Here is a 27,773-nt window from a genome sequence, read left to right as displayed (position 1 = left end):
CTCACACATCCCAGCACTTTGGGAGGCCGAGGCGGGTGTATCACCTGAGGTCAGGGATTCGAGAACAGCCTGGCCAACATGGTGAAAACCCGTCTCTACTAAAAACACAAAAATTAGCTGGGCATGGTGGCAGGTGCCTGTAATCCCAGCTACTCAGGAGGCTGAGGCATGAGAATCGCTTGAACCCAGGATGGGAAGTTGCAGTGAGCCTAGATCGCACCGTTGCACTCCAGCCTGGGTGACAAGAGCAAAACTCCATCTCAAAAAAAAAAAAAAAAAAGAGAGAATGGTTTGCCTTGTCTGCCAGTGTTGGCAAAGCAGGCAGAGCCACTTCAGGGAGCCCCAGCCTGTGGCTGTGCCAGGGCTCCACCTGGGTGTGGAAAGGGCAGGGCCGGGCATGCAGATCTGCCCCTAAACGCTGCTGGCAGGTGACCTAAAAGAGCTCACTTGGGCCCTCGGTCTCAGTGTGCCATGGCCATCATGGTGGGGGAACTTCTGCAGAACTAGGTATGTGCATGTATGTATTTGTGGGGGCCTCGTGGATGTGAGCACTTGGCTCATGTATCATTCACCTTTCCAGGGACAGATCTTTAGTTTTCATCACATTCTCTTTTTTTTTTTTTTTGAGACAGAGTCTCGCTCTGTCACCCAGGCTGAAGTGCACTGGCACAATCTTGGCTCACTGCAATCTCTGCCTCCCGGGTTCAAGCGATTCTCATGCCTCAGCCTCCCAAGTACCTGGGATTACAGATGTGCACCACCACACCCGGCTAATTTTTGTATTTTTAATAGAGACAAGATTTCGCCATGTTGGCCAGGCTGGTCTCGAATCCTGACCTCAAGTGATCCGCCCACCTCGGCCTCCAAAAGTGTTGGGATTACAGGCACGAGACAGCACACCCAGCCAGTTTTCATCACATTCTCAAAGGAATGATGATCCCAAAAGTTAGGAGTGAGCCCATCACCAAAGCCCTGATTCTCTGACCTACCTCTGCGATCCCCTGGAAGGAGCTGGTGGCTTCGGAATCCCATAGACCTGGGTTTGAGCCTCTGTCCTGCTGCTTGCCCGATGTGATCTTGGGCCTGGTCTTCATGGCGACCCTCTGCCTTCCAAGGACTTGGAGGAGGTTGAAGGAGATGGTGCCCATATGCTCTGGTGGCTGACAATAGGCAGTGTTGGGGAAATCATGCTCATGTGGCTGGCACGTGGTTGGCACTCCGTGTGTTTTTGCCAGCCAGATGGATGGATGGATGGGGGGAGGGGAAGGAGGACTGGATGCCAGCAGGAGGGACCAGGGGATGGCATGGGGTGGGAGGGCTGGGCCTCACCTAGCCTGAGTGCAGCCCCCTGTCAGTCCCAGGATAAACCCGCCTCCTTCAGCCCTAGCCACATCTACCCGTATTATCACCACCTCACACAGGGAAAAGAAGAGGCCCCGAGAGGGGAGACATCTTGCTCAGGGCCCTACAAGCAGCCTGCAGGGGAGCCAGGTCACTGGGGCAGGGGCACCGGAAGAGCAAATGGTCCCTGTCTTTACAGAGAATCAAGGCAGTGAACATGAAAATGAGTGAGGGGGACAATGAAGGCCCGAACCCTGGCTCCCAGGGGGCCTCGTGGGGTGTGGAGCGTGTTGGTGGGGTAGCATTGAAAACAGGGTCTTGAGTGAGGGAGAACATCAGGTGTGTATGCCCCGCTTTCTCCTGGGTCACTGACCCCTCTGCTCCCCTGCACTTCCTCCTAGACGCAGGGTACCGAGAGCCCCCGCAGAGTCCACAGAAGCTCCTGCTCTTTGGCTTCACCGGCCTCCTGAGTGTCTTGAGTGTAGTGGGCACGGCCCTGCTGCTCTGGAAGAAGGTACGGGATCAATGCTCACAGCCACGCAGCCCCTCCACCCGACACGCCACGGGCTGGGGGTGCCTCCCGGGGGCAGACAGGCTGCATACCTGCCCTCTGCAGGGCGTCTGGTGGGCCCTGGTGAGGGCACATCCACACCTGTAACAGGTGGCCCTTGTGGCCCCTTGCACCGGGGCTGGGGGCACCCCTCCTGTGCCGCTCCCTGTGCTGCCATGGGGCACCTTTTGATCTCGTTGCAAGAAACCAGGGCTCTGCAGGCTTTCCCAGGTCCCACGTCCCTCTGAGAACCTGGGAGAGGCTGCAGGCCCTCCTGCCTACCATTTCTAGCTCCCCAGATTAGGGAATCCCTGCTCAGGTTTTCTTGATCCCAGCAGGCTGGAAGGGATGAAGGGGCTACCAGCCACTCGCACAGGTGCCCTCCCACATGCCCTCCCGCTCGCCCTCCCACACGCCCTCCCACTCGCCCTCCCACACACCCTCCCACTCGCCCTCCCACACCCTCCCACTTGCCCTCCCACACGCCCTCCCACACACCCTCCACCATAACTCCATGAGGAGGCTTCTTCCCATTTCACAGCTCTGGAAGGTCAGGCTCAGAGACATTGTCATTTGCCCAGGGCCGCATAGTAAGTGTACTGCAGTCAGGGCTAGAGTGCAGGATGAGGCAGCTTGGTCCGTTTCCTCACCTGGACGGCTCCTACTCACGCTATGGGTGGCACCTGCCTGGGGAGGGAGCCTCTCTGCTGGGGCTCCCCTCACGCTCATCGTCACCCAGCCCTATGGATTCCTATTCGATGCCGGCCCACCCTCCCTGCCTGGCAGCAAGTGCCAGGGGGCCAGAGGCCGAGGCAGTCTTGCTCAGGGGCTCCTTGCCCAGCACATGACGGTGCTCAGACGGCATGCTGAGTGAAAGGATGCAGTGCCCAGCGGGTACCAGGTTCTCCCAGGCTCAGGGGTGCAAAGGTGATGGGTCAGGGCTCGTCAGAGGCTGCTGTTAGCAGCTCAGGCTACTGCTCCACCCTCCGGGGACCTTCGGGGCCAAGCCTGGGGGCAGCTGAGTCAGCGACAGCCCTGGGTGTGAAGGGTGAACACCGGCACCATCACCGGGGTCTCCCTGCATCCAAAGGCCGAGACCCTACCCACACCCAGAGAAGAGCTCTCTTCCACAGGAATTTATGTGTTCATTCATTCAACAAACACTGAAAATCTACAACATTCCAGGCCCTGTTCTAGGCACCAGGGATACAGCAATGACCAAACTGAAATCAAGAAATCTCTGTCTGAGGCCAAGCGCGGTGGCTTATGCCTGTAATCCCAGCACTTTGGGAGGCCAAGGTTGGTGAATCACTTGAGGTCAGGAGTTCAAGACCAACCTGGCCAACATGGCAAAATCCCGTCTCTACTAAAAATACAAAAATTAGCTGGACGCGTTGACAGGTGCCTGTAATCCCAGAGGCTGAGGCAGGAGAATTGCTTGAACCTGGGAGGTGGAGGTTGTAGTGTGATTACACTACTGCACTTCAGCCTGGGTGACAAAGCAAGACTAAGTCTCAAAAAAAAAAAAAAAAAAAAAAAGAAATCTCTGTCTGCCAGGTATGGTGGCTCACACCTGTAATTCCAGCACTTTAGAAGACTGAGGCAGGAGGATTTCCTGAGCTTAGGAGTTCAATATCAGCGTGGGTAACAGAGAGAGACCCCATCCCTACAAAACATTTTAAAAAATTAGCCAGGCATGGTGGCATGCACCTGTGGTCCTGGGCTACTTGGAAGGCTGAGGTGGAAGGATCGCTTGAGCCCAGGAGGTCAAAGCTGCAGTGAGCTGTGATCACACCACTGCACTCCAGTCTGAGCGACAGAGGGAGACCATCTCAAAAAGAAAGAAAGTTTGAGACCAGCCTGACCCCCGGGGTGAAACCCTGTCTCTACTAAAAATACAAAAACATTAGCCAGGTGTGGTGGTAGGCGCTTGTAATCCCAGCTACTTGGGAGGCTGAAGTGGGAGAATCGCTTGAACCCAGGAGGTGGAGGTTGCAGTGAGCTGAGATCACGCCAGTGCACTCCAGCCTGGGCGACAGTCTCAAAAAAATAAAAATAAAAATAAAGAGGCTGGGTGCGGTGGCTCATGCTTGTAATCCTAGCACTTGGGGAGGCTGAGACAGGTGGATCACTTGAGGCTGGGAGTTCAAGACTAGCTTGGCCAACATAGCAAAACCCCATCTCTACTAAAAATACAAAAACTAGCTGGGTATTGTGGCACGTGCTTGTCATCCCATCTACTCAGGAGGCTGAGGCAGGAGAATAGCTTGAACCCAGGAGGCAGAGATTTCAGTGAGTTAAGATGGCGCCACTGCACTCCAGCCCCTGGGCGACAGAGCGAGACTCCACCTAAAAAAAAAAAAAAAAAAGGAAGGTCTGGGTGCGGTGGCTCATGCCTGTAGTCCCAGCACTTTGGGAGGCCGAGGCAGGCAGATCACAAGGTCAGGAGATCGAGACCATCCTGGCTAACACAGTGAAACCCTGTCTCTACTAAAAATACAAAAAATTAGCCGGGTGTGGTGGCCACACGCCTGTAGTCCCAGTTACTTAGAAGCCTGAGGCAAGAGAATCACCTAAACCTGGGAGGCGGAGGTTGCAGTGAGCCGAGATGGCACCCCACTGCACTCCAGCCTGGGCAACAGAGTGAGACTCTTTCTCAAAAAAAAAAAAAAAAAAAGGAAAAAGAAAAGAAAGGAAATCTGTTTTCATTAAACTGGCGTTCCTGTTGAGGCAAGACAGACGATGAACCACCCAGTGAGTAGGTCGTATATATCAGATGGGATAATTATTGGGGGAAACTCAGCAATATGAAGGGAGGTCAGCATGGGAATGGAGAAGCGCCTGGAATGAGGGAGGCAGGTGCACATCAGGGCTGGGCGTGCCAGTGGGAAAATAGTGGCTGCAGGTGCTCTCAGGCAGGAGCGGGCATGGGGTGTCCCAGGAGCTGCATGGCGGCCCATGTGGCTGGTGTAGCCTGAGCGCACAGAGAGTGACGGATGGGAAGTGGAAGGAGATGCAGCCAGGTAGGGGGCATTGAAAGGAGTTTAGCCCTTACTCTATGTGATACAAGGGAGGGGGTGAGATCAGACCTAGATTCTGATGGACCCTCTGTCTGGGTGAGGGACACCCAGTGAGGAGCTACTGCGAAGTCCAGGCAGAGGTGACAGGAGCCAGGACCAGGGTGGCCTCAGGGAAGTGGTGAGCAAAGCGGGTGAAAGGCTGGAAGCGGACCCAAAGGGACTCGTGCGAGCGGTTTGCTCTGCTCCCTCGGGGAGTAAGGCCCGAGCCTGGGGGTGTTTGGATCTGGGCCTGCCAGGCAGGTGTCAGGTGAGCTGTGGACCGGAAGAGCAGGCGAGGAAGCTGAAGGTCAGAGCGTGCCTGAGCCAGAGCAAGTGGCGGGCCTGGGTCTGGAGCCTGTGCCTTAGTTTCCCATCCTTGTCTTAAGGCTGGGGATGTCATGGCTTCTCCAAGAAGGCTCTGAGGTGCTAAAAAAGCATGAGCTTGGCCCCTTTTCCCCCCGGGAGCCCCAGGGGCTGCATTTCCTGCCTTCTGTGAGCCGGTGGCTGGGTCAGGGCCTCAGCGACGATGCTGGCTCCCCTCCTTCCTATGGGTCTGACACTGGTGCTAATGGCCCTACTTTGACCTTGCCCTGTTGATGAGCTTCAGGGTGAAGCGAGTCGCAGGCCCTGGGTGCCACTGTGAAGCCCAGGAGGGCTCTGTGCTCCGCCTTGACTCCAGCCCAGTCAGAGGGACGAGCTGAGCCAAGAAGACCCGAGATGGGTGGGAAACACTTCCTTCAGCTTCCATGAACCCAGGGTTAGGATGGAGACCCGCCGGCTTCAGGCCGCCTCCCTCCCCAAGCCAGCACGAGTGTGCACCTGCCATGTGCCCAGCCTGGGCCTTTCTTGCACACCCGACTCTCGCCCTCAATATATGCCCTCCCTCCCCGCTTCTGCTTTTCCCATGATGATAGCAAGTAGGGTATCTCTCGATTTGTTCACTACCGAGCAGCCCCCAGGCACTCAAAACGAGGCCAGGGGAGGAGCTGGGGCGTGGACACAGAAACTGGGCTTCCGGCACAGGTGACAAGGGACTCCCCCCACCTGCGGACCCCCACCCAGGCTTACAGGAGTAACCCACACAAGTGCCCTCTGTGTACATGAAACACAGTGGGCAAGGAACACAACGGGGCCAGGCGAGATCTTAACCTTGAGCCCCGCATTTGCTGAGCAACCCCAGCTCCTGCCCTACAAAGATGGGACCAGACCATAGAGACTGGATCACAGTATCAGTAAAGGAGGGGACAAAGCTCAGAGCCCAAGGCTTGAGTTCTGGTCACTGCTCCCTCCCCTCCAGGATGGCCTCAGTGACTCCTGCCTTCCTCTTCCTCCTCTCACCACCCTGCCTATGCTTCCAGGAATGTCTGCAAAGTGTCATCACTAGGCTGAGTGCCAACAGGGTGAAAGCAAGCCCTCTTGTCAAGTATGGATCCTCTCTGAGCCTCAGTTTCCTCCTCTGGAAAAGGGGTAAGGAGGATAGACCCTGCCCACTAAGTGAACGTGGAAGGAGAGCACTTTTTTTTTTTTCTTTTTTTTGAGATGGAGTTTCACTCTTTGCCTAGGCTGGAGTGCAATGGTGTGATCTCGACTCACTGCAACCTCCGCCTCTCAGATTCAGGTGATTCTCCTGCCTCAGCCTCCCAAGTAGCTGGGATTACAGACGTGCGACACCACGCCCGGCTAATTTTGTATTTTTAGTAGAGACCGGGTTTCACCATGTTGGCCAGGCTGGTCTCAAACTCCTGACCTCAGGTGATCTGCAGGAGAGCACTTCTGAGGCACCAGTTGGGTGCCTGACACACAGTAGAAGCTTCCTGCTGCCCACACACCCTCTGTACCTGGGGAGGATGGCTGATGTGAGAGCCTGGGCTGGTAGGGAAAGAGAACCCGGAGGCCAGAGCAGCTGCTGCATTTGCATTGCTAAAGCAGCCCTGGGAGCCCCTGGTTCACTGTGGTTGCCCCTGATGGCAGCAGCAGGATGGGGTAAGGAGAGAGTCCAGTAGAAAGAGGCTCCCTCCAGGCACAGAGGACCCGGGAGCACCTGCAGTGGTGGATAAATGAATTGAAGCTGGAAACTACCAACCAGAAGTGGCAGAGGGTGGACCCGAACCGCAGTTGGCAGCTTTGGGGACAGTGAGGACAAAGAGCAGAGTGTGCAACTCCACTGGGGCGAGTCTGGAAGAATGGCATTGCCTCCCGGGGCAATGCCTGCACCTGACTTCTGCAAAGGCCGGCAGGGAGGGCATGGAGCTCACACCCCCGGGAAGATGGGAGCTGAAGGGTGGCAAGAACTGGAGATGCATGAAGTCTGCCCGGAGGGGCTGGGGCAGCAGGGATGGGGGTAGAGCCCAGGAATGGATGACCCGCAGGTGGCACAGTCAGCCCTGCCCACAGGCCCTTCAACAGCAGAGGCTTCCCAGGCCCTCCTTGTTCTCTGTGTTCCGGCACGTGGGATCCCTCCCAGAGATCTCCTTCTTTGCTTTCTGGATCCAGCTTCCATGTACCCAGCTCAGAGAGGCCCTCTCTGACCCCATGGCTTTCTTCCCTGACACCTCCTTTGCCTCTGCCCTCGTCATCTGTAGGTTCCCTGAGCTTACTCCATTTCTTCCTCAAGGCCAGCTCTGTGAGTCTGGGTACCTCTCGGCCTGTTGCCTGCCCAAGCCCCAGCCTCTAGCACAGGCCCCCCAACATACTAGGCCCTCAATAAACATTTGCTGAAGGGCTTACTATTTATAGGGCCCTTTCACACCTGTCATTAAATTCATTCGTTTAGGCTGGGTATGGTGGCTCACGCCTATAATCCCAGCACTTTGGGAGGCTCAGGTTGGCTGATCACCTGAGGTCGGGAGTTCAAGACCAGCCTGGCCAACATGGCAAACCCCCACCTCTACTAAAAACACAAATTAGCTGAGAGGCAGAGGTTGCAATGAGCCAAGATTGCGCCACTGCACTCCAGCCTGGGCGACAGAGCTGAGCACCTACTATGTGTCAGGCCCTGTACAGAGGCTGGGAACACAGCAAGCTAAACTCTTAGCTGGGGAGATCAGCTGTTATGCTGTCATGACCTGTTCAGGAAGGAAGGAAGTAGAAACCAGCAAGGGGCTTAAAAGCACAGACTTGGGCCTTCGTTCTGTTCCAGCTCTGCCACTTACCAACTTCTGCGAGCTTGAGCTGGGCGCTCCGGGCTTCAGTTTCCCCAGTGGGGATGCCAAACAGAGGAGCTGTGTCATGGGGTTGTAGAAGGCACAGAGGGGGCCGGCGTGGTGGCTCACAACTGTAATCCCGGCACTTTGGGAGGCCGAGGTAGGTGGATCACGAGGTCAGGAGTTCAAGATCAGCCTGGCCAAGATGGTGAAACCCCGTCTCTACTAAAAATACAAAAAAAAAAAAAAAAAAAAAAATTAGCCGAGCATGGTCGTGGGCCCCTGTAATCCCAGTTACTCGGGAGGCTGAGGCAGAGAATTGCTTAAACCCGGGAGGCGGAGGATGCAGTGAGCCTAGATTGCGCTACTGCACTCCAGCCTGGGTGACAGAGCAAAACTCCATCTCAAAAAAAAAAAAAAAAAAAAGAAGGCACAGAGGGACCAGTGTGGGTCTGAGGCACTTTGAGTACCAGGAGAGGTCTCTCTCTTGAGAAGGCAGCGATCACCATGATTCCTGCTATGAGAGTAGGTCTGGGGGCTCCCGCCTGGCTTGAGAGGTCAAGGTGGTCTTCCCAGAGCAAGCGCTCCCTGCGGCTGGCCCGTCCTCACCCTCATCCTCTCATGGCGTTGGACACAGCAGGCCTCCCGCCTCACAGCACACTCCTCCTCTTGGTTCCAGGATGCCATGCCCTCCTGGTTCTGTTCCACCCCATAGGCAGCTTTGCTGGGTCACCCCCCTCTTGGTGACCTCTAAATTCTGACTCTAAATCCCAGGCCCCTTCCTCTGAGCCCTTCTGCGCTCTGTCTGTGCTCCTGCAGCGAAGGTTCTGCTCTGCAGGTGGCATTCCCTGTCCACAGATGCTGCTGCTCAGACCTCTCCCCAAGCTCCAGACCATGGTCCACAGCCCCACGTGGGGGCCTGAGGGCGCCGCCACCTCGTGCGTCCAGAGCAGTGCTCAGTCCCCAAGTCCTCTGCGTCCCAGCACACGTGCTCCAGATGCTCAGGCCCAAGCCTTGGAGTTGTGCTGGGCTCTTCTCTCTCCCCACATCCATCCCTCAGCAAGCCCTGCACTCAGTCTGTCCCGGATCCAGCCCCTTCCCTGGGGCTTCCCAGGCATCCCAGGCTGGGCTCCGTCACCCTCTCCTGGAATATGGGTCTCTGCTGCCACACCCTGGCTTCCGTCACACCCTGGCGTCTGTCTTTATGCTGTCTGTCCTGCCAAAGCATAGCCCCTGCAGGCGGGGGACTTAGTGTCCCCAGCACCTGGGGGGAGCCTGGCACACAGTGCATGCTTGTGGAAGGAATGACAGGATAAATGCATGCGAGGACCTGGAAGATAAGGCAGAAGTGGCCAGGGTGTGAGGTGGGCAAGGCCCCATTATCGCTCCCATTTTACAGAGGAGGAAACTGAGGCCCAACAGGCTTCCTGAGCTGCTGATGGCAGCACCCCTGGTGTGCAGAGCTGGATCTCAGCCCAGGCCTGGTGACTCCCTGTCCCACCACCGTCTACTAGGGAGGGGAGACTTGGGCCACAGAGAGCTGGGCGCGGTGAGAGAAGCCACACTAGTGATTCATCTGAAAATCACAGTTGAAAGGCAAGTGTTGGCCTCGAGGACAGAGCGCTCGGTGGGCAGGGAGCAAAGCAGCCCCACCCCCGTAGTGTAATGTGGGTTTTCAAGAAGGCTGCCTCCCTGTTCCAGGGGACCCCTTGCCCCGACCCAGCACCCCCAGGAGGCCTCTCTTCTGGAGATTCTGCCTCCTCCCCTTGCCAGCCTCAACCTACAGTCCACCCCGCATCTGTGGCAGCAGAGAGAGGTTTATACAATGCAACTGCGGCCCTGGTGGCCCCCACTGCCCTTCGGGTAGACACCATGGCATTTGGCCTTTCGTGGCCCCGCCCATGCCAGCCTGTGGCTCATCTCCTCCTTTCCGTCTAACTGTCCATTCTTCTGTGCATCCATGACACTCCTGCCCCTGAGCTGTTCGAAATGCCTAAGACACCTTCTTAGACTGGGAGAGCTTTGAAGTTCCTCCCGTGTCTTCAGAAGACAGCGCAAGATGGCCCTGAGACGTCCGCTTCAGTCCCCTGCAGTCATGGGGCTCCTTCCTGGGACCCCCAGTGGCACTCACTTCTCTGGCAACCCCATCAGTCTCACTAACAGAGCCTCGAGGCCAGGCGTGGGTCTTGCTCACCACGGGGTCCTCCATGCCCAGCCCAGGCCCAGCGCGTAGGAGGGTAAGGGAGGGACACCAAGAGCTAACTGAGCTCCAGGGACCTTGCTTTCCAGTCCCGGCAGGTCCAAAGAGCTGAGCCCAGGTCAGCCTCCTGGGAGACCCACTGCCCATGAGCTCACATCCTCAGCCCTGGTGGTGTCCAGGCCGGCCAGCTCAGCGAAGAGACAGACACTAGGTCCCTAGCTGCCTTGACAAAAGGAGGCACCCAGGTGAACTGGGAGGACCACAGCCTCTGACTGTGACGGTGCCGTCAAGAAGCAGGTGGTGGAGGGGAGGCAGCCCCGGATTTCAGGACACATATCTGGGTTTGCTCCAAGGACAGCCTTTTACCAGCTGGACAAGCCTCAGCTTCCCCCTTCTGTTTTTGTTTTGTTTTGTTTTTGAGATGGAGTCTCACTCTTTTTGCCCAGGCTGGAGTGCAATGGCCCAATCTCAGCTCACTGCAACCTCCACCTCCCAGGTTCAAGCAATTCTCCGCCTCAGCCTCCCAAGTCGGTGGGACTACAGGTGCTCACCACCACACGTGGCTAATTTTTGTACTTTTAGTAGAGATGGGGTTTCACTATGTCGGCCAGGCTGGTCTCGAACTCCTGACCTCAAGTGATCCACCCACCTTGGCTTCCCATAGTGCTAGTATTACAGACATGAACCACTGCACCTGGCTCCCTGTCTGTTAAACGGGCAATTCCATGCCCTCCTCCTCTGGCTGTTATGAGAATTAAATGAAAATAAGGACAAGTCCCAGCAGACTTCATAAACTGTCAGCTGGCTACACAGATGCCAGCACTGCTCTGTGTCTGTGAGGCTTACACATTCTAACTAAGCAGAGGAGTCAAAACTCCAGCTCCTGTCTCGTCAATATCTTGGTGAAACACAGACCTGGATTCAAATCTTGCCTCTGCCACTTCCTGGCTGCATGGCCTCAGCAAGTCACCTGCCCTCTCTGAGCCTTCACTACCTCATGTACAGAACACAGAGGATGGAAAGATTCACCTGCGGTTTGTGGAGGGTGCGTGAGAGAAGGCAGGTCAGGTGTTGAGAGCCCTACCTGGCTCCATGCTCTGAGCCATTATGTGCTGTGACTAGGGGTGGCGCCGGCTTCTGCCTGCGAGTTAAGTAGCTCTCAGCAGCTAATCCCGCAGTAAATGGGCTGGGGTTTGGCAGGAGGCCAGGGTTTTTAATTAGCTTCTGCCCTGAGATGAGGCAGTTGTGGCTCCACTGTCAGCAGTGGCAGTGTGGTGCCTGCAATGAAGGGGGATGTCCAGGCCACCTCCTTCTGCCTCCGGAGGGCTGCCTGTACCGCCTCCTGACTCCCCAGCCTTCACCTTCCCAGCAGGCCCGGCCCAGCCTCCACCACGACCACCGGGAGCTTTGTCCAGCACAGCTCTGACCCTGGCGCTCCCACTTCCAGCCGTGAGATGTTTCCTATGCTCTTCACGCAGCCTGCACGGCCATGCCACGCCTGCCCCTCCCAGGCAGGCTCCCCTCTCTGGCCACACACTGACCTTCTCTCTCTCTCTCTTTTTCTTTCTTTTTTTTGGGGGGGGGGGGCGGCGCGGATGGGATCTTGCTCTTTCACCCAGGCTGGAGTGCAATGGTGTGATCTTGATTTACTGCAACCTCTGCCCCCTGGGTTCAAGCGATTCTCCTGCCTCACCCTCCCAAGTAGCTGGGATTACAGGCGTCCACCACCACGCCCAGCTAGTTTTCATATTTTTAGTAGAGACACGGTTTTGCCATGTTGGCCAGGCTGGTCTCAAACTCTTGATCTCAGGTGATCCACCTGACTCGGCTTCCGAGTCCCAAAGTGCCGGGATTACAGGCATGAGCCACCACGCCTGGCCTATGCTGACCTTCTCTAAGTGCCTGGAGACCTCCAGGCCTTGGCACCTGCTGTTCCCTCTACCTGGGGCTCCCTCCTCCCTCTTTTGCTAAATGAACTTCTTGCCCTCAGGATTTCACCTTTAATATCGCTTCTGCCCAGTGGGGCATTGGTTTCCTCCTTGTGTGCCAGAGGCTCTGTGCCTGGTGATCAACCCACATGCCATGTTTTGGCAAAACCACTGGTTCATCCTTCATCTCTTCACTGGTCCCTAAACTCCAGGAGGGTAGGGACAGTGCCCACCTCCTCACACTGCCTGGCTTGCCAGTGCTATCAAGTGTGTGTTGGTTGACCAAGGGCCTTCTAAGCACCACCTCCTAAGCACCAGGCACCTACTCCTTGTGCCTTCTTTGTAACTTTGCAACAATCTCACAAAGGAGGGTTATTGCTGAAGAAACCAAGACCCATGGCCGGGCGCGGTGGCTCATGCCTGTAATCCCAGCATTTCGGGAGGCCAAGGCGGTGGATCACCTGAGGTCAGGAGTTTGAGACCAGCCTGTCCAACATGACGAAATCTCATCTCTACTAAAAATACATGTGGGAGAATCGCTTGAACCCGGGAGGCAGAGGTTGCAGTGAGCTGAGATCGCACCATTGCACCCCAGCCTAGGCAACAGAGTGAGACTCCATCTCAAATAATAATAATAATAATAAATAAATAAATAAATAAACCAAGGTCCAGAGAGGGGAACTGGCTCGCTCAAGGCCAGAGCCAGTGACAGCAGAGGAGGACTGGACACTGGACCTGGCTGGCACCACTAGGGGCCCACCCATGGCTGCTGGCTCGGTCCCTGGGGCCCTGCCCCACTGGCACTGGTCCCAGTAGATTGTGTCCCTACCAGCCAGGTGCTCTGTCCAGGGACAACACCTCGTGTGGGCCTTTTCCATTACCTGTGTCTCCAGGAATGGCTCGATGCAGGTCTTGTAGGCATTTGCCATGTTTCCCTGGAGAGGGTGAGTGGGAGAGACTGAGTGATGAATCTCTGTGTGACCTCATGACAATCTGCCATCCTTTCCCCTGGTGGGGTCTGTGCGGGGAGGAAGACGAGAGCCACTCATCCCTGGCCCTGACGACTTTCTCCTTACAGAAGCGGATGCGGGGTCCAGGGAAGGACCCCACCAGGAAGTGCCCAGATCCAAGATCTGCCAGCAGCCCCAAGCAGCATCCTTCAGAATCCGTCTACACAGTGAGTCCTGGGGCCCCCGGCTCCCTCCACCTCTTTCAGGCCTTAGGCAGAGTCTGTCTTGTACCAGGGTCTGTCTGGCTCAGTCTTGTACCAGCTGTGTGGCCTCTCTTAGCCTCAAGTTCCTCATTTGTAAAATGGGGATAACAATTCTCACCTCGTGGAATTTCTATGAAGCTGAAAATAGATGACACGTGCAGGGCTCCTGGAAGGCATACAAATGTCAGGTGCCCCCCATGCCCTGTTCCCCTGCTTGGCATGGATCCTCATTCTGGGACAAGGGGTAGTGACGGCACAAGTTGGTGAAGAATGAAGAAGGCGCCTTCATCTGACCAAACAGCTGTTACCACTTCCTCCTGTTTTTATTGTACAAACAACAAAAATCACAAAAAGAGGAAGAGGTCAGGCGCCGTCCCACGCCCTTAACACATCAGTGATTTTTAATTATTTGCTCTCTCCCCTCCTGACACATGCAGATATTGTCTTACATGGTCACAATCACAGCAGAGACACGCGTTGGGACCCTGTTTGTTCCACTCTCTGCTGTGTTGTAGGCATTTTCTGAAACAATCTTCCTGGAGGTGTGGGCGTATCTCCAGGAAGTGGAAGGTGGGTGCAGCGTAGGGGCCGAGGAGGCCAGGCTGCCCCAGCCCGGCCAGCGAGCCAGCCCTCTGCCCAGGGGCTGGGGCCCGGGAGGGCTGGGAACACTCTTTTTGCTACGTTCCTTTCGGCTCCACGAACAACATATGCTCCAAGTAGAGCAAGTGAAGAACAAATGCCACCCAGTGCCAGCTGGGGTCCCCATCTCGTGAGATCTGGCACCGCCAGGTGGGCTCCCCACTCCACGCCTGGAAGGCACACAGCCCTTCTGGGGCCCTGCAGGTTCCCCAGGTGCACGTTCCCCAGGTGCACGCCCCCTGGCTGCGTTGGCGCTTGGGTTCTGCTCCTACATGCTGCCGTTTCTGTTCCCACAACATCGACACTCTAATAATGCCACAAAACACCACACAGAGGACGTCCAGGATATGGCCTTGTCTGCTGAGGATGGGGCGGGTGGCAGCGAGGCCAAGGAAATGTGCCTGTGGGGCAGTGCCAACGATTCCAAGTGGAATGTGACGGTTCTCAAAGGGCTTTTAGCTTCCCCATCCCGGGGAGTTTCCGTCAGCCACGGTTTTGCACGTGGCCGGAGACTTCCTCATGCTCTCTCCTGTCTCCCAGCATCTCATAGTGGTATTTTCCCTACCAGGGATTCTGGTGTCAACTGTTAGATGAAAATATTTCTCTCTCTCCCTCTCACTCTCACTTTCCCTCTCCCCCAACATACACATATGTGAGATATATATATATATATAAAAGAAGAAAATAACCAGCATCCTAATCCCATCTTCTTCCAGGATAAATACTAAGAACATTGACTAATATGCTGGGTGCGGTGGCTCACGCTTGTAATCCCAGCACTTTGGGAGGCCGAGGCGGGCGGATCACGAGGTCAGGAGATCGAGACCACGGTGAAACCCCATCTCTACTAAAAAATACAAAAAATTAGCCGGGCGTGGTGGCGGGCGCCTGTGGTCCCAGCTACTCGGAGAGGCTGAGGCAGGAGACTGGCGTGAACCCGGGAGGCGGAGCTTGCAGTGAGCCGAGATGGCGCCACTGCACTCCAGCCTGGGCGACAGAGCAAGACTCCGTCTCAAAAAAAAAAAAAAGAAGAACATTGACTAATATATTTTCCAGTATTTTTTCTATAAATATATACAGAGAAACCCATACACAATCACACATACTTCTTTTTTAATTGGAGTAATACAGCTATTTTTTTCATGAACATCTCATGAACATCTTTCCACATGAATAAATATCTTTCTATGAGATTATTTTTAATGGAAGAGCTCTTTAGAGCAGAGCTTCTTTTTTGCCTGGGTTTCGAAGCCTCTAGGATGCAGGCTGACTTCTCTGGAGTGAGGTGAAGAGACCTAACTGCCTGCAGAGTTGCAAGGCAGCTTGGAGAGTAGAGGTCATAGAACTTTGCCAAGCCCTTGACATAAGGGTCTACCAGCTGGGATTGGGCCTGGGCGGAGAAGACTGACAGTCACAACAATGATAATGGTATCAAGAGCCATTTGTTGTATACCTACTATGTGCCAGGGATCATGGTAGGACTTTATACCTGTTATATTTTATCAATCCTCTTGATAAAGTTTTAGGGTAAAGGTTTTGTCCCCATTTTCACTCACCCAGGCTGGAGTGCAGTGGCACGATCTCGGCTCACTACAAGCTCCGCCTCCCAGGTTCATGCCATTCTCCTGCCTCAGCCTCCCAAGTAGCTGGTACTACAGGCATCCACCACCACGCCTGGCTAATCTTTTTGTATTTTTAGTAGAGACGGGATCTCACTGTGTTAGCCAGGATGGTCTTGATCTGACCTCGTGATCCACCTGCCTCAGCCTCCCAAAGTGCTGGGATTACAGGCATGAGCCACCGCGTCCGGCCTTCCTTTGGATTTTCTATGAACCCAGTCATGTCATCTATGAATAATGCAAGTTTTACTTTTTCCTTTCCAATCCTCATTATTTTGTTTTTTTTTATTTATATTTATTATTATTATTTTTTGAGACAGAGTTTTGCTTTTGTCGCCCAGGCTGGAGTGCAATGGTGCAATCTTGGCTTACTTCAACCTCTGTCTCCCGTGTTCAAGCGATTCTCCTGCCTCAGCCTCCTGAGTAGCTGGGATTACAGGTGACCACCACCATACCCGGCTAATTTTTTTGTATTTTTAGTAGAGACGGGGTTTCTCGGCTCACTTCAACCTCCACCTCCTGGTCTCCAGCGATCTTCCCACCTCAGCCTCCCGGGAGGCTGGGACTATGGGTGTGAGACACCGCACTTGGCTAATTTTTTAATTTTTGTAGAGACGAGGTCTCACTATATTGCCCAGGATGGTTTTGAGTTCCTGGGCTCAAGTGATCCTCCCACCTTGGCCTCTCAAAGTGCTGGGATTACAGGCGTGAGCCACCGCACCTGGCCCAATCCTTACATCTTATTTTTTTCCACTTTACTGCACTGCCTGAGGCCTCTGATATAATGATGGTGAATAGAGGTGGTGATAGCAGGCATCCTTGTCTTGTTTCCCAGTCTCCGGGGAAGGTTTTTTTTTTTAATATATTCTTCCTTCTTTGGGTGGATACTTAAATAATTTCCTATCTTTCTTCTTTTCTAATTTGTGCACTTATAGTATGAACTTCCCTTTAATATGGCTTTAGCTGCATCCCACAAGTTTTGATATGTCACGTTTTCATTATCTTTCAGTTTAAAATTTCCATTGAGAATTCTTCCTTGCCTCACTGGTTACTTAAATGTCATTTGCTTAATGTGATGTGGTGGCACACGCCTATAATCCCAGCTACTTGGGAGGCTGAGGTGGGAGGATTGCTTGAGCCCAGGAGTTTGAGACCAGTCTTGGCAACATAGCAAGACCCCATTAAAAAATTTTTTTTTAATTAATAAGGATCAATAAGGATATGGAGGGCTGAGCGCAGTGGCTTACCCCTGTAATCCCAGCACTTTGGGAGGCAGAGGCTGGTGGATCACCTGAGGTGGAGAGTTCGAGACCAGCCTGACCAACATGGAGAAACCCCATCTCTACTAAAAATACAAAAAAATTAGCCAGGCATGGTGGCGCATGCCTGTAATCCCAGCTACTTGGGAGGCTGAGGCAGGAGAATCGCTTGAACCCGGAAGGCAGAGGTTGTGGTGAACCAAGATCGCGCCATTGCACTCCAGCCTGGGCAGCAAGAGTGAAACTCTGTCTCAAAAATAAATTAAAAAATAAAAATAAGGATATGGAATATTTTATCAACATGATCAACAAATTTGGCCTAATTGACGTATATAGAATACTCATTCTACCAGGCATGGTACATGTTATTTTCAAGTGCACACAGAATATAAACTGAGCCATAAAGCAAGTCTCAAAAAATTCAAAAGGATTAAAAACCATACAGAAGATACTCTCTGATCACCGTGGAATTAGGTTAAAATAAAAACACCACATAGCCATAATATAATTAGACATTCAAAACTGTTGAATGAGTACTCTCATTCATTAAGGATTAACAATTGATCCTTACTAATTAAACTTTTTTTTTTTTTTTTTTTGGCTTGGTGCAGTGGCTCATGCCTGTAATCCCAGCACTTTGGGAAGATGAGGTGGGCAGATCATGAGGTCAAGAGATCGAGACCATCCTGGCCAACATGCTGAAACCCCGTCTCTACTAAAAATACAAAAAAAAAAAAAAAAATTAGCCAGGCGTGGTGGCAGGCGCCTGTAGTCCCAGCTACTCAGGAGGCTGAGGCAGGAGAATCGCTTGAACCTGGGAGGCAGAGGTTGCCATGAGCCGAGATTGTGCCACTGCACTCCAGCCTGGGCCACAGAGCAAGACTCAGACTCAAAAAACAATGAATAAATAAATAAATAAATAATTTTTTTCATGAGGTCTCACTATGTGGCCCAGCTGGTCTTGAACTCCTGGGTTCAAGTGCTCTTTCTACCACAACTTCCTGATTAGCTGGGATTACAGGTGCATACCACCACATCTGATTCTTACTGATTTTTTTGGCCTGTTTTCTCAATTTTTAACAGAAGTGAGTTAAAATCTGCCAGTATGATTGTGGATTTGTCTATTTCTTCTTTTAATTATGTCAATTCTTGCTTTTTATTCATGTGGAAGAGTGCTCATGGCATATTATGACATGAAAAAAAAAAAGCTGTACTACTTCAATTTGTTTTAAAAAAAACTTGACCTGTTCTTTGGGAGGCCGAGGTGGGCGAGTCACCTGAGGTCAGGAGTTCAAGACCAGCCTGGCCAACATGATGAAACCTCCTCTCTACTAAAAATACAAAAATTAGCCAGGTGTGGTGGTGCATACCTGTAGTCTCAGCTACTTGGGAGGCTGAGGCAAGAGAATCACTTGAACCCAGGAGGCAGAAGTTGCAGTGAGCCGAGATCATGCCACTGCACTCCAGCCTGGGTGACAGAGCGAGACTCTGTCTTAAAATAAATAAAAATAAATAAAATAAATTTAAAAAGAAAAGAAAAAACTTGACATATTAAAAGCATGAATTTGGGGTGGGTCAGACAAACCCACCAAAACCCCCATCCGAGCCTTGTTCTTCTGCTTACTGGGTCTGCTACTTAAACTTTCTGAGTCTTAGTTCCATAATCCGCAAAATAGGGTTAACAGTACAATATTGGTTTACAGCTTGCAAACATGCTGTGATTTCTTCCATCTGGAATTCCTTGAGGCCGCATCCCCCTCCAGCTCCCTGCCCTTTCTCCACAGCACCTTAGAACAGAGTTCCTCCAGCGTTGACAGAGCCCTCTCACCTTCAGCCCCTCTCCCTCTCCTTTCTGTTTCTCTCTGTAGACTTGCAGCCCTCCTCTTCGCCAGAACCTTCCTTCTCAGGGTCACCATTGACTCCACATTGTTAAACCAATGGGCACTTCTCGGTCCTCACCTTTGTTGATGAATCAGCAGCATCTGACACCCTCGAGCTCTCCCTCCTTCTCAACACACTTTCTTCACTTGCTTCCAGAACATTCCACATTCTCCTGATCCTCCCCAGCCTCACCACCACGCCTCCTCAGCCCCTTTCACTTGTTCTTCTTCCAGAACCAGTGGAACCCTGAACTGTAAAGATTGGAGTAAATGTTGGAGCCCATCCTGGGACCCCTTTTCTTCTTCACTCCCTTCACTGGGTGATCTCATTTAGCCACAAGGTTCTGAAGACCATCTATATCCTGACAACTCCCATTCTAGCCCAGACATCTCCTCTGAACACCAGAGTCAACCCCACTTGAATATCTAAGCGGCAAATCCCTCAAACCAAACTCCGATTTTTTTTTTTTTTTTTTTTTGAGACAGAGTCTCGCTCTTGTCGCCCAGGCTGGAGTGCAGTAGAGCGATCTCGGCTCACTGCAACCTCCGCCTCCCAGGTTCAAGTGATTCTCTTGCCTCAGCCTCCTGAGTAGCTGGGATTACAGGTGTGCACTACCACACCTTGCTAGTTTTTGTATTTTTAGTAGAGATGGGATTTCAACATGTTGGCCAGGCTGGTCTCGAACTCCTGACCTCAAATGATCCGCCCGCCTCAGCCTCCCAAAGTGCTAGGATTGCAGATGTGAGCCACCGCGCCCAGCCTCGAACTCCAATTTTTTTACCCCTCTGAGTGCCTCTTACCCCCGTCTCCTCGTCGCTGCTCCATCCTTCCCGTTGTTCAGGCTGGAAATGTTGAAGTTGTTCTCTCCATCTGTCTTTCAATCACTGCCAATATCTGATCTATCAACAAATCTTGCTTCAAAACGTATCCAGAATCCAGCCCTTCTCACTGCCCCAGCGCTAACACTGGTGGGAGCCACTCCTGTTTCTTGCCTGGAGTCCTGCAGTTGGTCTCTCAGCAGCTGGTCTATTTTTATCCTTTCCCCTCCCTGTGTCCTCCTACCCCCACCCCCAAGACCCCTGTTCGTTTTTCACCTGGCAGCAGCCAGTGATCCTGGTAAGCCATCGACAGATCACGGCCCTCTGCTCAGAGCCCTCTGAGACTGAGACACCAAGATGGGGTTAGGTGAGCAAGGGTTTTACTGGAGAAACCCTCATGAGAGAAAATGAGGAAGGGGCTGGGGAAGACTGGGAGAGCAGCCCCTCCGTGGAGCAGGTCTGATCCCAAGGGAAGGTAGCCCCTAAACCGTCACACTGCCTAGGGGTGTGAGGAGTGCCCAGGTCAGAGGCATGTGGCCTCCATGCAAATGTGGTGACAGGTTTCAGGGCCCAGCAGCTGGGTGGTTTTGAGCCCTTGGTCGGTTCTGATCCCTCGAAGCGGAGGTCTGTGAAGCAGTTCTCACGACTGCCACCGTCCCGCAGAGGTTCCCCTCTCACCAAGGGTCAAGGTCAGTGCCCTGGGCCTCTGTGCTGGCTGTTCCCTCTGCCCCAGGGTGGCCTTCCTGACACTGGCCAGGGCCGCTCCCTCTTTTTTTTTTTTTTTTTTTGAGACGGAGTCTCACTCTGTTGCCCAGGCTCGAGTGCAGTGGCACAATCTCGGCTCACTGCAGCCTCTACCTCCCGGGTTCAAGCGATTCTCCTGCCTCAGCCTCCTGAGTATCTGGGACTATAGGCACCCGCCACCACACCCGGCTAATTTTGGTATTTTTAGTAAAGATGGGGTTTTGCCATGTTGGCTGGGCTGGTCTTGAACTCCTGACCTCAGGTGATCTGCCCTCCTCAGCCTCCCAAAGTGCTGAGATTACAGACATGAGCCACCACACCCGGCCCGCTCCCTCATTCTTTCAGCTCTCTGCCCTCATGGGACCTTTCAGTGCAGCCTTTTCCTGACTTCCCTTTCAAAATTGCAGCCTCTCCCCTTTCCTGTCCCATCCCAACCTCCCTATCTTCCTTCTCTGAGTCTCTCCAGTGCCTTCATGACCACCTTTTACTGTGATTATTGTCAATCTAGAGCCTCCTGGTGCCCAGCACACAGTAAGTGCTCAGGGGTCACCTACTATATGATGGGCAGAAGCCTGTTCTTACCTCCCAGGGTGTCCGGGGTTCCATGGGGCCCAGCACAGGGAGGGGGGTACACTGAGTAGCAAATGTGAGGCGTCAGGATGTGATCTGCATCCTCGTTCAGCAGCAGTACTCAGAACCCCCACCTGCCCGGCGGCTCTGTCCCAGCCCAGCCTGGCCCAGCATCCTCGATCTTGCTCTCAGCCTCCAGTCCCTCCTGCTCCCGTTCCTGCTCCGAGCTGCTGCCGGAGGGACCTTTCTAACACAGGACTCTGATGCCTGGTGAGGAAAGCCTTCAGGGGCTCCCCATTGCCAGTGCCTGGTCTAGAGCTGAATTGCTTCTCCACAGAGTGTGTTCCTTCCTGAACAACACCCCCAGATCTCACCCATCACCCCTAATGTCCGGGACTCTCAGACTAGGTCCAGGCCCAGGGATGCTAACTTCAGCTCTGGCCTCAGGCTGCCTGGAGAAGGCCTCAGCATTGACTTCACACCTCTGCCAGTCGGATGACCACTGGGGTCGGCACCATTGCCCACTGGGCAGCAGGAGGCAAAGGGCCTGGAGGGCCTGGATCCCAGACAAACAGCTGCAGCCCAGCCCAGCCCCCAGCCCAGCCCAGCCCAGCCCCCCAGCCCCCAACACCCAGCCCAGCCACAGCCCAGCACCCTCCCAGCCCCCAGTCCCCAACCCCCAGCGCAGCCCAGCCCAGCCCCAGCCCCACAAGTGTCCCACTCCAAGGCCTGTGCAATCTCCCAGCAGGCATACCTAAGGGAGGGCCAGGAGGGGATGGTTCAGGAGCTCAAAGAGTGTCCTGTTGCCAAGGCTGCACCCTGCATTTCACAGCCTGGTTATGCAGGTCATACCCTGCATATAAATGCACCCAGCGGGTCAGGACTTGTCAAAGGCCTCACTCAGCAGCTGCTAATTGGTGGCCACCTCTGCAGCCTCCCCGCCCTCAGCCCCGCAGATGCTCCTGCTCTGCCCACTGCTCCACCACCCACTCGCCTATTCCCCGACCCCCCCACTGTATGGGTTGAGGGCCTGCAGCATCCCAGGGCAGGCTAGTCTTCTCTGGCCCTCATCACCTGCCCTCTCTGGGCTCATGTGTTCTGGGCAGCCCGGCTGAGCTGGGCAGGAGGGAGAGGGAACCCCAGATCTGCTCCCCTGCCGAGACATGGGCAAAGAGGCTGCTCCCCTCCCTTCTCTCTGTGACCAGAATCATCCAGCTCAGAGAGACTGTCAGATCTGTGAGACTGCGAAGGGGTCTGGGCCTGGGTGGGTGGAGGGTTGGGAGCACAGGACCACAGAGGAACATTCCCATCCTGGGTGCCAGGCCAGCCAGGGTGGTTGGTGCTCTGGGCAGGCACGAAGGCCGCACAAGGCAGGGCAGGCCTTGGAAGTTTCCCTCCATTGGAAATGAGGCTTCTTCCTGGGGCAGCCCTGGTCCCTTTCCTACAAGGAAGCAGGTTGGAAGCCCCTCTCCCCAGACCCAGCCTGTTTCTGGCTCAGAGACCCCTTGAACTCGTCCCCAGGGCCGCCCCACCATCCCCATGTCTGATGCCCTTGAAGTGAGGGTCTCCCAAGCACCAAATGGTTTATTACTTGGATTTTCATGCCCAGCTGCCTCTTGGCGCCTGCCTCCCTCCCTCCTTCCCTCCTGCCTCCCGCCCTCCTCCTGCCTCTGAGCACCACCTGTCTCTCCAGCCTGCCTCAGCAACCCCTGCTTGCCTGTTGCCAGGGAAACCGCCTCCTTGGCAACCAGCCGGCATCCATATGACACGTACACTCAGGAAGGAAAGGCTTCTGCTCTTGCTTAGGCTGTTGGTGGGCTCTGCTCCGGAGTCCAACAGGTTCTGAGGGAGGGTCCGGTCTGTGATCCCAGAGAGGGGAGGTGGGCAGGCCTCATGCCTCTCTTGACCATTCAACAGCAGCTTATTAAGCACCTACTACTTCCCTGACTATGTGTGTGGCCCTTTGTGCACAGTATCTCATTTAATCATGCATTGAACCTGCAAAATAGATGTGATTATTCCCATTTTACAGACGTGGAAACTGAGGCATGGAGAGGTTAAGGGGTTGCCTTTGGCTGGCCGAAGTCAGAGCCGAGATTCGAACCTACTCTTGTCTGACTTTAAAGCCCTGGTTCTTTCTACCATCTTGAGGTCTCTGGCTAGGCCTCTCTTAGCTGGGCCAAGAGTGAGTGGGCCTAGGACACACCCAAGTGACGGGGAAGTCCCCTCACCATAGCTCATTTGGTGCTGCTCCCTTTGTGCCAAGTACAGCTATAGAATCAGAAACCCAGAGATAAACTAGGCATTGTCCCTGCCCTCAAGGGGTTCCCAGTCTGGTGAGATGCTGGTGGGAGCAGGACTCTGACGTGACCCAGTGCAGGAGCCATGAGGCCAGGGGCAGGGCCTTCAAGCCCAGATGAGCTCAACACTGACTCGGGCTTCCTGGGAGGAGGCTTGGGCTATGGGGAGGCCGTGGTCAGAGAGTGGGTGGCAGGAGCTTGAGACCTCCAAGGAGGCGCATATGGGTGATGACGGCAGCCCAGGTGGCCCGGGAGGGGTGGCTGAGGGGAATGAAAGGAAAGTGACAGGCAAGGGGGATGAGGGGTGTGCTGAGAACCAGGACTGGACTCTGGATCCCCCAGAAGGGCACAGGCTCGATGGCCAGGGAGTGTGACCCCAGTAGGTTCCTGGGTTATCCTTGAATACAGGCTGGGGTGGGGGTTGGGGAGAGCTAGAGGGTATGGGTGGGTGGGAGGACCCTCACAGGGGCCGGGTCTTTGGAACAGGGGGGGTGAAGGCAGAGGTCATGGGGGCATCCTGTTGGAGCAGTGGCCACAGGTATCATGCAGGGGGCTGCTGGCTGCCAGGCCCTTAAGAGCCTAGGGACAGGCAGGGACAGCAGGAGGAGGCCTGGCCCTTCCTCTTGCCAGCCAGGTGGAAGCCTGGATAGAACCCTCCAGGTGGAATACGAGGCTCTACTGGAGGTCCTTAAGGGGGGTTAGGGAGGTGGCCGAGAACAGAGAGGGGTCAGCCCTGTACAGGCAGGGAAGGGGCAAGGTGACTCTGGGAAAGGGGGTGGCAGGTGCAAAGGTGTGGCTGGGCTTCACCCTCCCCTGGGCTCTCACGGTGGGGTGTGTAACAGGCAGGGGGCCGGCTGCTGGGGCCAGGGACTGCCCCTCTACACACTTGCCCCCGATCCTGGCACCCCGTCTCTTGCAGGCTCTGCAGCGCCGCGAGACCGAGGTCTATGCCTGCATCGAGAGTGAGGATGGCAGCCCACCCGCCGCCAAGCAGAGCCCCCTCTCCCAGGTACACAGGTGCTGGGGCACCAAGCCTGGCTTCTCACTCCATCTGACCCTCCCATCACCGGTGAAGTGGGGGGGCAAATGGGACATGGAAGTGAGCCACCTGCTGTGGAATCCCAGCCCTCTCCTTGTGGCAGCTGGCCTGCTGGTTAAGAGGACTGATGGGTTTGAGTTCCTGTTCTGTCCCTTAGCCACTGTGCAGCCCTGGCCGAGGTGTCTGACTTCTCTGTGTCTGAATCGCCTTGTGTGCAGATTGAGCAACCGAACAGTACCCACCTCATAGATGTTCAGTGAGGATAGAATGTTGTAGTGAGAGAGCTGCCTGGGACCCAGCTGTGCCCATGCACTGTGAGCCATTGTAACTACCACTGGGCACGGTGTCCACACTGCTCAATCAGACAGGGGTGTGAGGCTTCCAGCTGCCCCCAGGTTGGTGTTGGCTAAAGTCTGGAGCTAGTGTGAGCTGTTAGAAGCTGGGCTGGCCTGGTCAGCATTCTGTGATTGTCATGATAGGGCCTCAGGCATATTACCCAATCATACTTTCTCTCTTTTGTGTGTGTGTGTGTGTTTTTTTTGTTTTTGTTTTTGTTTTTGTTTTGAGACAGAGTCTTGCTCCATCACCCAGGCTAGAGTGCAGTGGCGCGATCTCAGCTCACTGCAACCTCCACCTCTCAGGTTCAAGCAATTCTACTGCCTCAGCCTTCCGAGTAGCTGGGATTATAGGCGCCCGCCACTGTGCCCAGCTAATTTTTTGTGTTTTTAGTACAGACAGGGTTTCACTGTGTTGGCCAGGCTGGTCTCGAACTCCTGACCTCATGATTCACCCACCTCAGCCTCCCAAAGTGCTGGGATTAAATGTGTGAGCCACCGCGCCTGGCCCATACTTTCTCTCTTAAACCTGTTTGCTCATCTGTAAAGTGGATGAGCAGTGTTTTCCTGCAATACCAACTGCCTCTGAATTCAGATGTGTTCCAAACTGAATAACATCTGCACCAGAGCTTCCAGCACTGTAAAGTGTGAGGCGTTGTTCAGCCAGAACAGGAGCCCACAGGCCTCTTGGAGCATCTGTCAGGGAGTGCGGGCGGCTGGCACTTGGCCTTCTCTGGCCCAGGCTGGCACTATTTGTTAAATCGCCTATTCTCAAAGCCCTTTCTATACTCAGCCCTCAACTAGACCCCGAGTGAAAGCAGGGCTTCCCCAACCCTGGGATCTCCAGGGATGTCTGGGACATCTCAGGCAGTGCCCACCCTGTGCCAGGCCCTGGGGTGCTGGACAGGAGAACTAGGCATGTCCCTACCCTCTGGGAGCCATATTCTGCAGGAATAGGTCACTGAGCCCATGGACACACAGAGGCATTTGTAGCCCTGTTGTGAGGGGTGGTCTTCTGGGAGGGACCAGCCAGTGTGGGAAGGGAGGGAGGGGGTCCCTGGGACCCTGTGATGAGCCCGCAGGCAGGGTGAGTAGGAGGCAGTCATGGAACAGGTGTGTCTGTGGGAGGAGGCGCATCCCACACAGAGGGCAGAAGGCAGAGGGCAGAGCTGTGGGGGAAGCTCTGAGGCTGGAAGGGCAGGCCCATGTGGCTGGAGGGCAATGAGCAGGGGTGGGGGCAGCATGGTGGGGGAAGAGGCTGGGGAGGTGGGCTTGGAGACAGAGGGCAGGCCCCCCATCAAAGCTACACAAGAAGTGATCTGTTGCCCTCTGGCTAAAACTAAATTTGTGCAAGTTCATTCTTTTCCTACTTAATGGTCATTCTCTCTTTCTCTCCCTCCCTCCCTTTCTTCTTTTCTATCCAGGAGAGACTGTATAGATTCGAAGATGCTGGCGAACTTAACCTCGTCTATGAAAATCTCTAGGATGGGCTGCACTGTTCATAGAGCTTGCCCTGGGTCAGAGGACCGGGGCAGCCCCTGCCACCAAAGGACTTGACCTGAGTTGGGAGTAAGGCCCCCAGGGACACCCCATCATTTCACCCTCACATTCAAGGCCCTTCCTGCCTTGGCCGGCTCCACTGCCCCCCATTCTATGCCCCAGCCACCAAGGCTTTCCCATCTTGGGGCCTTTGCCCAGGCTGTTCCTTCTGCCAGGCAGGCCCTTCCTCCCTTGGCCCAACCAGCAAAGTGCCCCTCAGTCTTCAAGGGCTTTCCTGGATGCCACCCTTGCCCACAGCCCTGCTCACTGCCTCATGCTGATGGAGCAGCATGCTCTCTTGGCTCTCTTGGCACCAGCCTGCACCTCAGCCAGCAGGGCAGCCTCTGAGCTGAGGGAGGACCCTGCAAGGGCGCCTAGCAGTGCTGTGTGGGGAGCCGAGGTATGGAGGAGCTGGGGAGCAGCTATGCAAATCCCTACCTGCCCAGCTGGGCCAGAGGCACGAGGCAGCCAGGCAGGGTGGGAGCAGGGGCTGGCGTGGGAGGTCTGGGGGACAGACAAGGATGATGGACCCCGCAGAGGAAAGACTGGGATCAGGGACAGATCTGGAGGCCCAGGACATGGCTGAGAGGTGGTCAGCGGGCTGGGGGCATGGAGCAGAGAGGGCTTGGGTACAAGCCAGTGAGGAAGGAGATTCTGACATGTTTGGGGTGTGGGCAGAGGGACATATGAGCGGAGGAGGGTGCTGGCTAAACAGGAGCTGAATGAATGGCCTGAAGCTCCCCCTCCCAGGGGTTCCCACTCCCATTGGCCCAGCCCTGTACAGGCACTGTGTCACCTCCTTGGTCACCCTCTGCTCCAGGCCTTCTCCACCGCAGGACCTCAGCTGTCCCTCCTTCTACCCAAGGTGGAGTCCCCCAAAGTCCCTTCTGTCTGGCCTATCCTGTGCCCACCACCTGTGGCTTCATCCAGCCCTCCTCCTCTATCTTTATCTGCCATAGGCCCCAGCCCTGGCCCCCTGTGGATTGAGGTCCCAAGCGGTCCAGCTGTGGGGTTTGGTGCTGGGACCCTCAATGGCAGCCAGAAGGTCCCTCTGAGGCAGAAGCTCAGGCCCCATGGGGACAGTGGCTCCCCAGTGCCTGGCCCTGAGCCATTTCCGCTGTTTCGAGTGCCCACATCACCCTCCTTTCCTCCTCACAGCAGCCCTGCACTGTGGCCAGAAACCCATCCACAGGCAGGCAGTGGCTGGGGTCCGGGTGGCCCCGGGCTGTTGGGCTCTGCTTCCTCCCTCTGCTCCCCCATGTCTCCCTGAATTCTCCCACCTTTGCTCATTTGTAAAATGGGCAGGTCAATCTTCCCACCCCACCGTGTGGGCTGCCCCAACCCCAAATGTGCCCAGGGAGGGTGGGGAACCCAAGGCACAGGCCCCACCCCTGCCCCAAGCAGCACTGGGCTACTGGCTCGCAGAGGTACCTTTGGTTCTGCGGGTCATGCCCCTCCCTGCAGGGAAGGGAAAGCTGGTGGTAGAGGCTGAGCACAGACTGACCTCCAGAAGAAGTCCATGGGCCCTGCTAGGGTGGCGCCAGACTTCTCTGGTCCCACAGGACAGCCAGTGGCCTCCCAGCTTGGTTCTGGGCC

The 27,773-nt window shown here is 54.9% G+C and overlaps 1 protein-coding gene across 2 annotated transcripts in view; it reads left to right on the top strand.

Annotated features, from left to right (window-relative positions):
* The window catches only part of NFAM1 (NFAT activating protein with ITAM motif 1), a 48,125-nt gene extending 21,695 nt beyond the window's left edge, over positions 1 to 26,430 (top strand). The window contains exons 3-6 of one of the 2 annotated variants that reach the window (XM_032138707.2): positions 1,743 to 1,855; positions 13,300 to 13,398; positions 24,184 to 24,273; positions 26,063 to 26,430. In XM_032138707.2, coding sequence (XP_031994598.1) covers positions 1,743 to 1,855; positions 13,300 to 13,398; positions 24,184 to 24,273; positions 26,063 to 26,122 — 362 coding nt within the window. In that variant the 3' untranslated portion in view covers positions 26,123 to 26,430. The remainder of the gene's footprint in view (positions 1 to 1,742; positions 1,856 to 13,299; positions 13,399 to 24,183; positions 24,274 to 26,062) is intronic. The other variant, XM_058431121.1, reaches the window with a different exon arrangement.
* Positions 26,431 to 27,773: the final 1,343 nt, after the last annotated feature.

The sequence above is a fragment of the Hylobates moloch genome, unplaced genomic scaffold (genome assembly GCF_009828535.3).
Source record: "Hylobates moloch isolate HMO894 unplaced genomic scaffold, HMol_V3 SCAFFOLD_19, whole genome shotgun sequence".
Taxonomy (NCBI): domain Eukaryota; kingdom Metazoa; phylum Chordata; class Mammalia; order Primates; family Hylobatidae; genus Hylobates; species Hylobates moloch.
The sequence above is the reverse complement of the archived record's forward strand: the minus strand, read 5'-3'. Positions and strand labels throughout refer to the sequence as shown.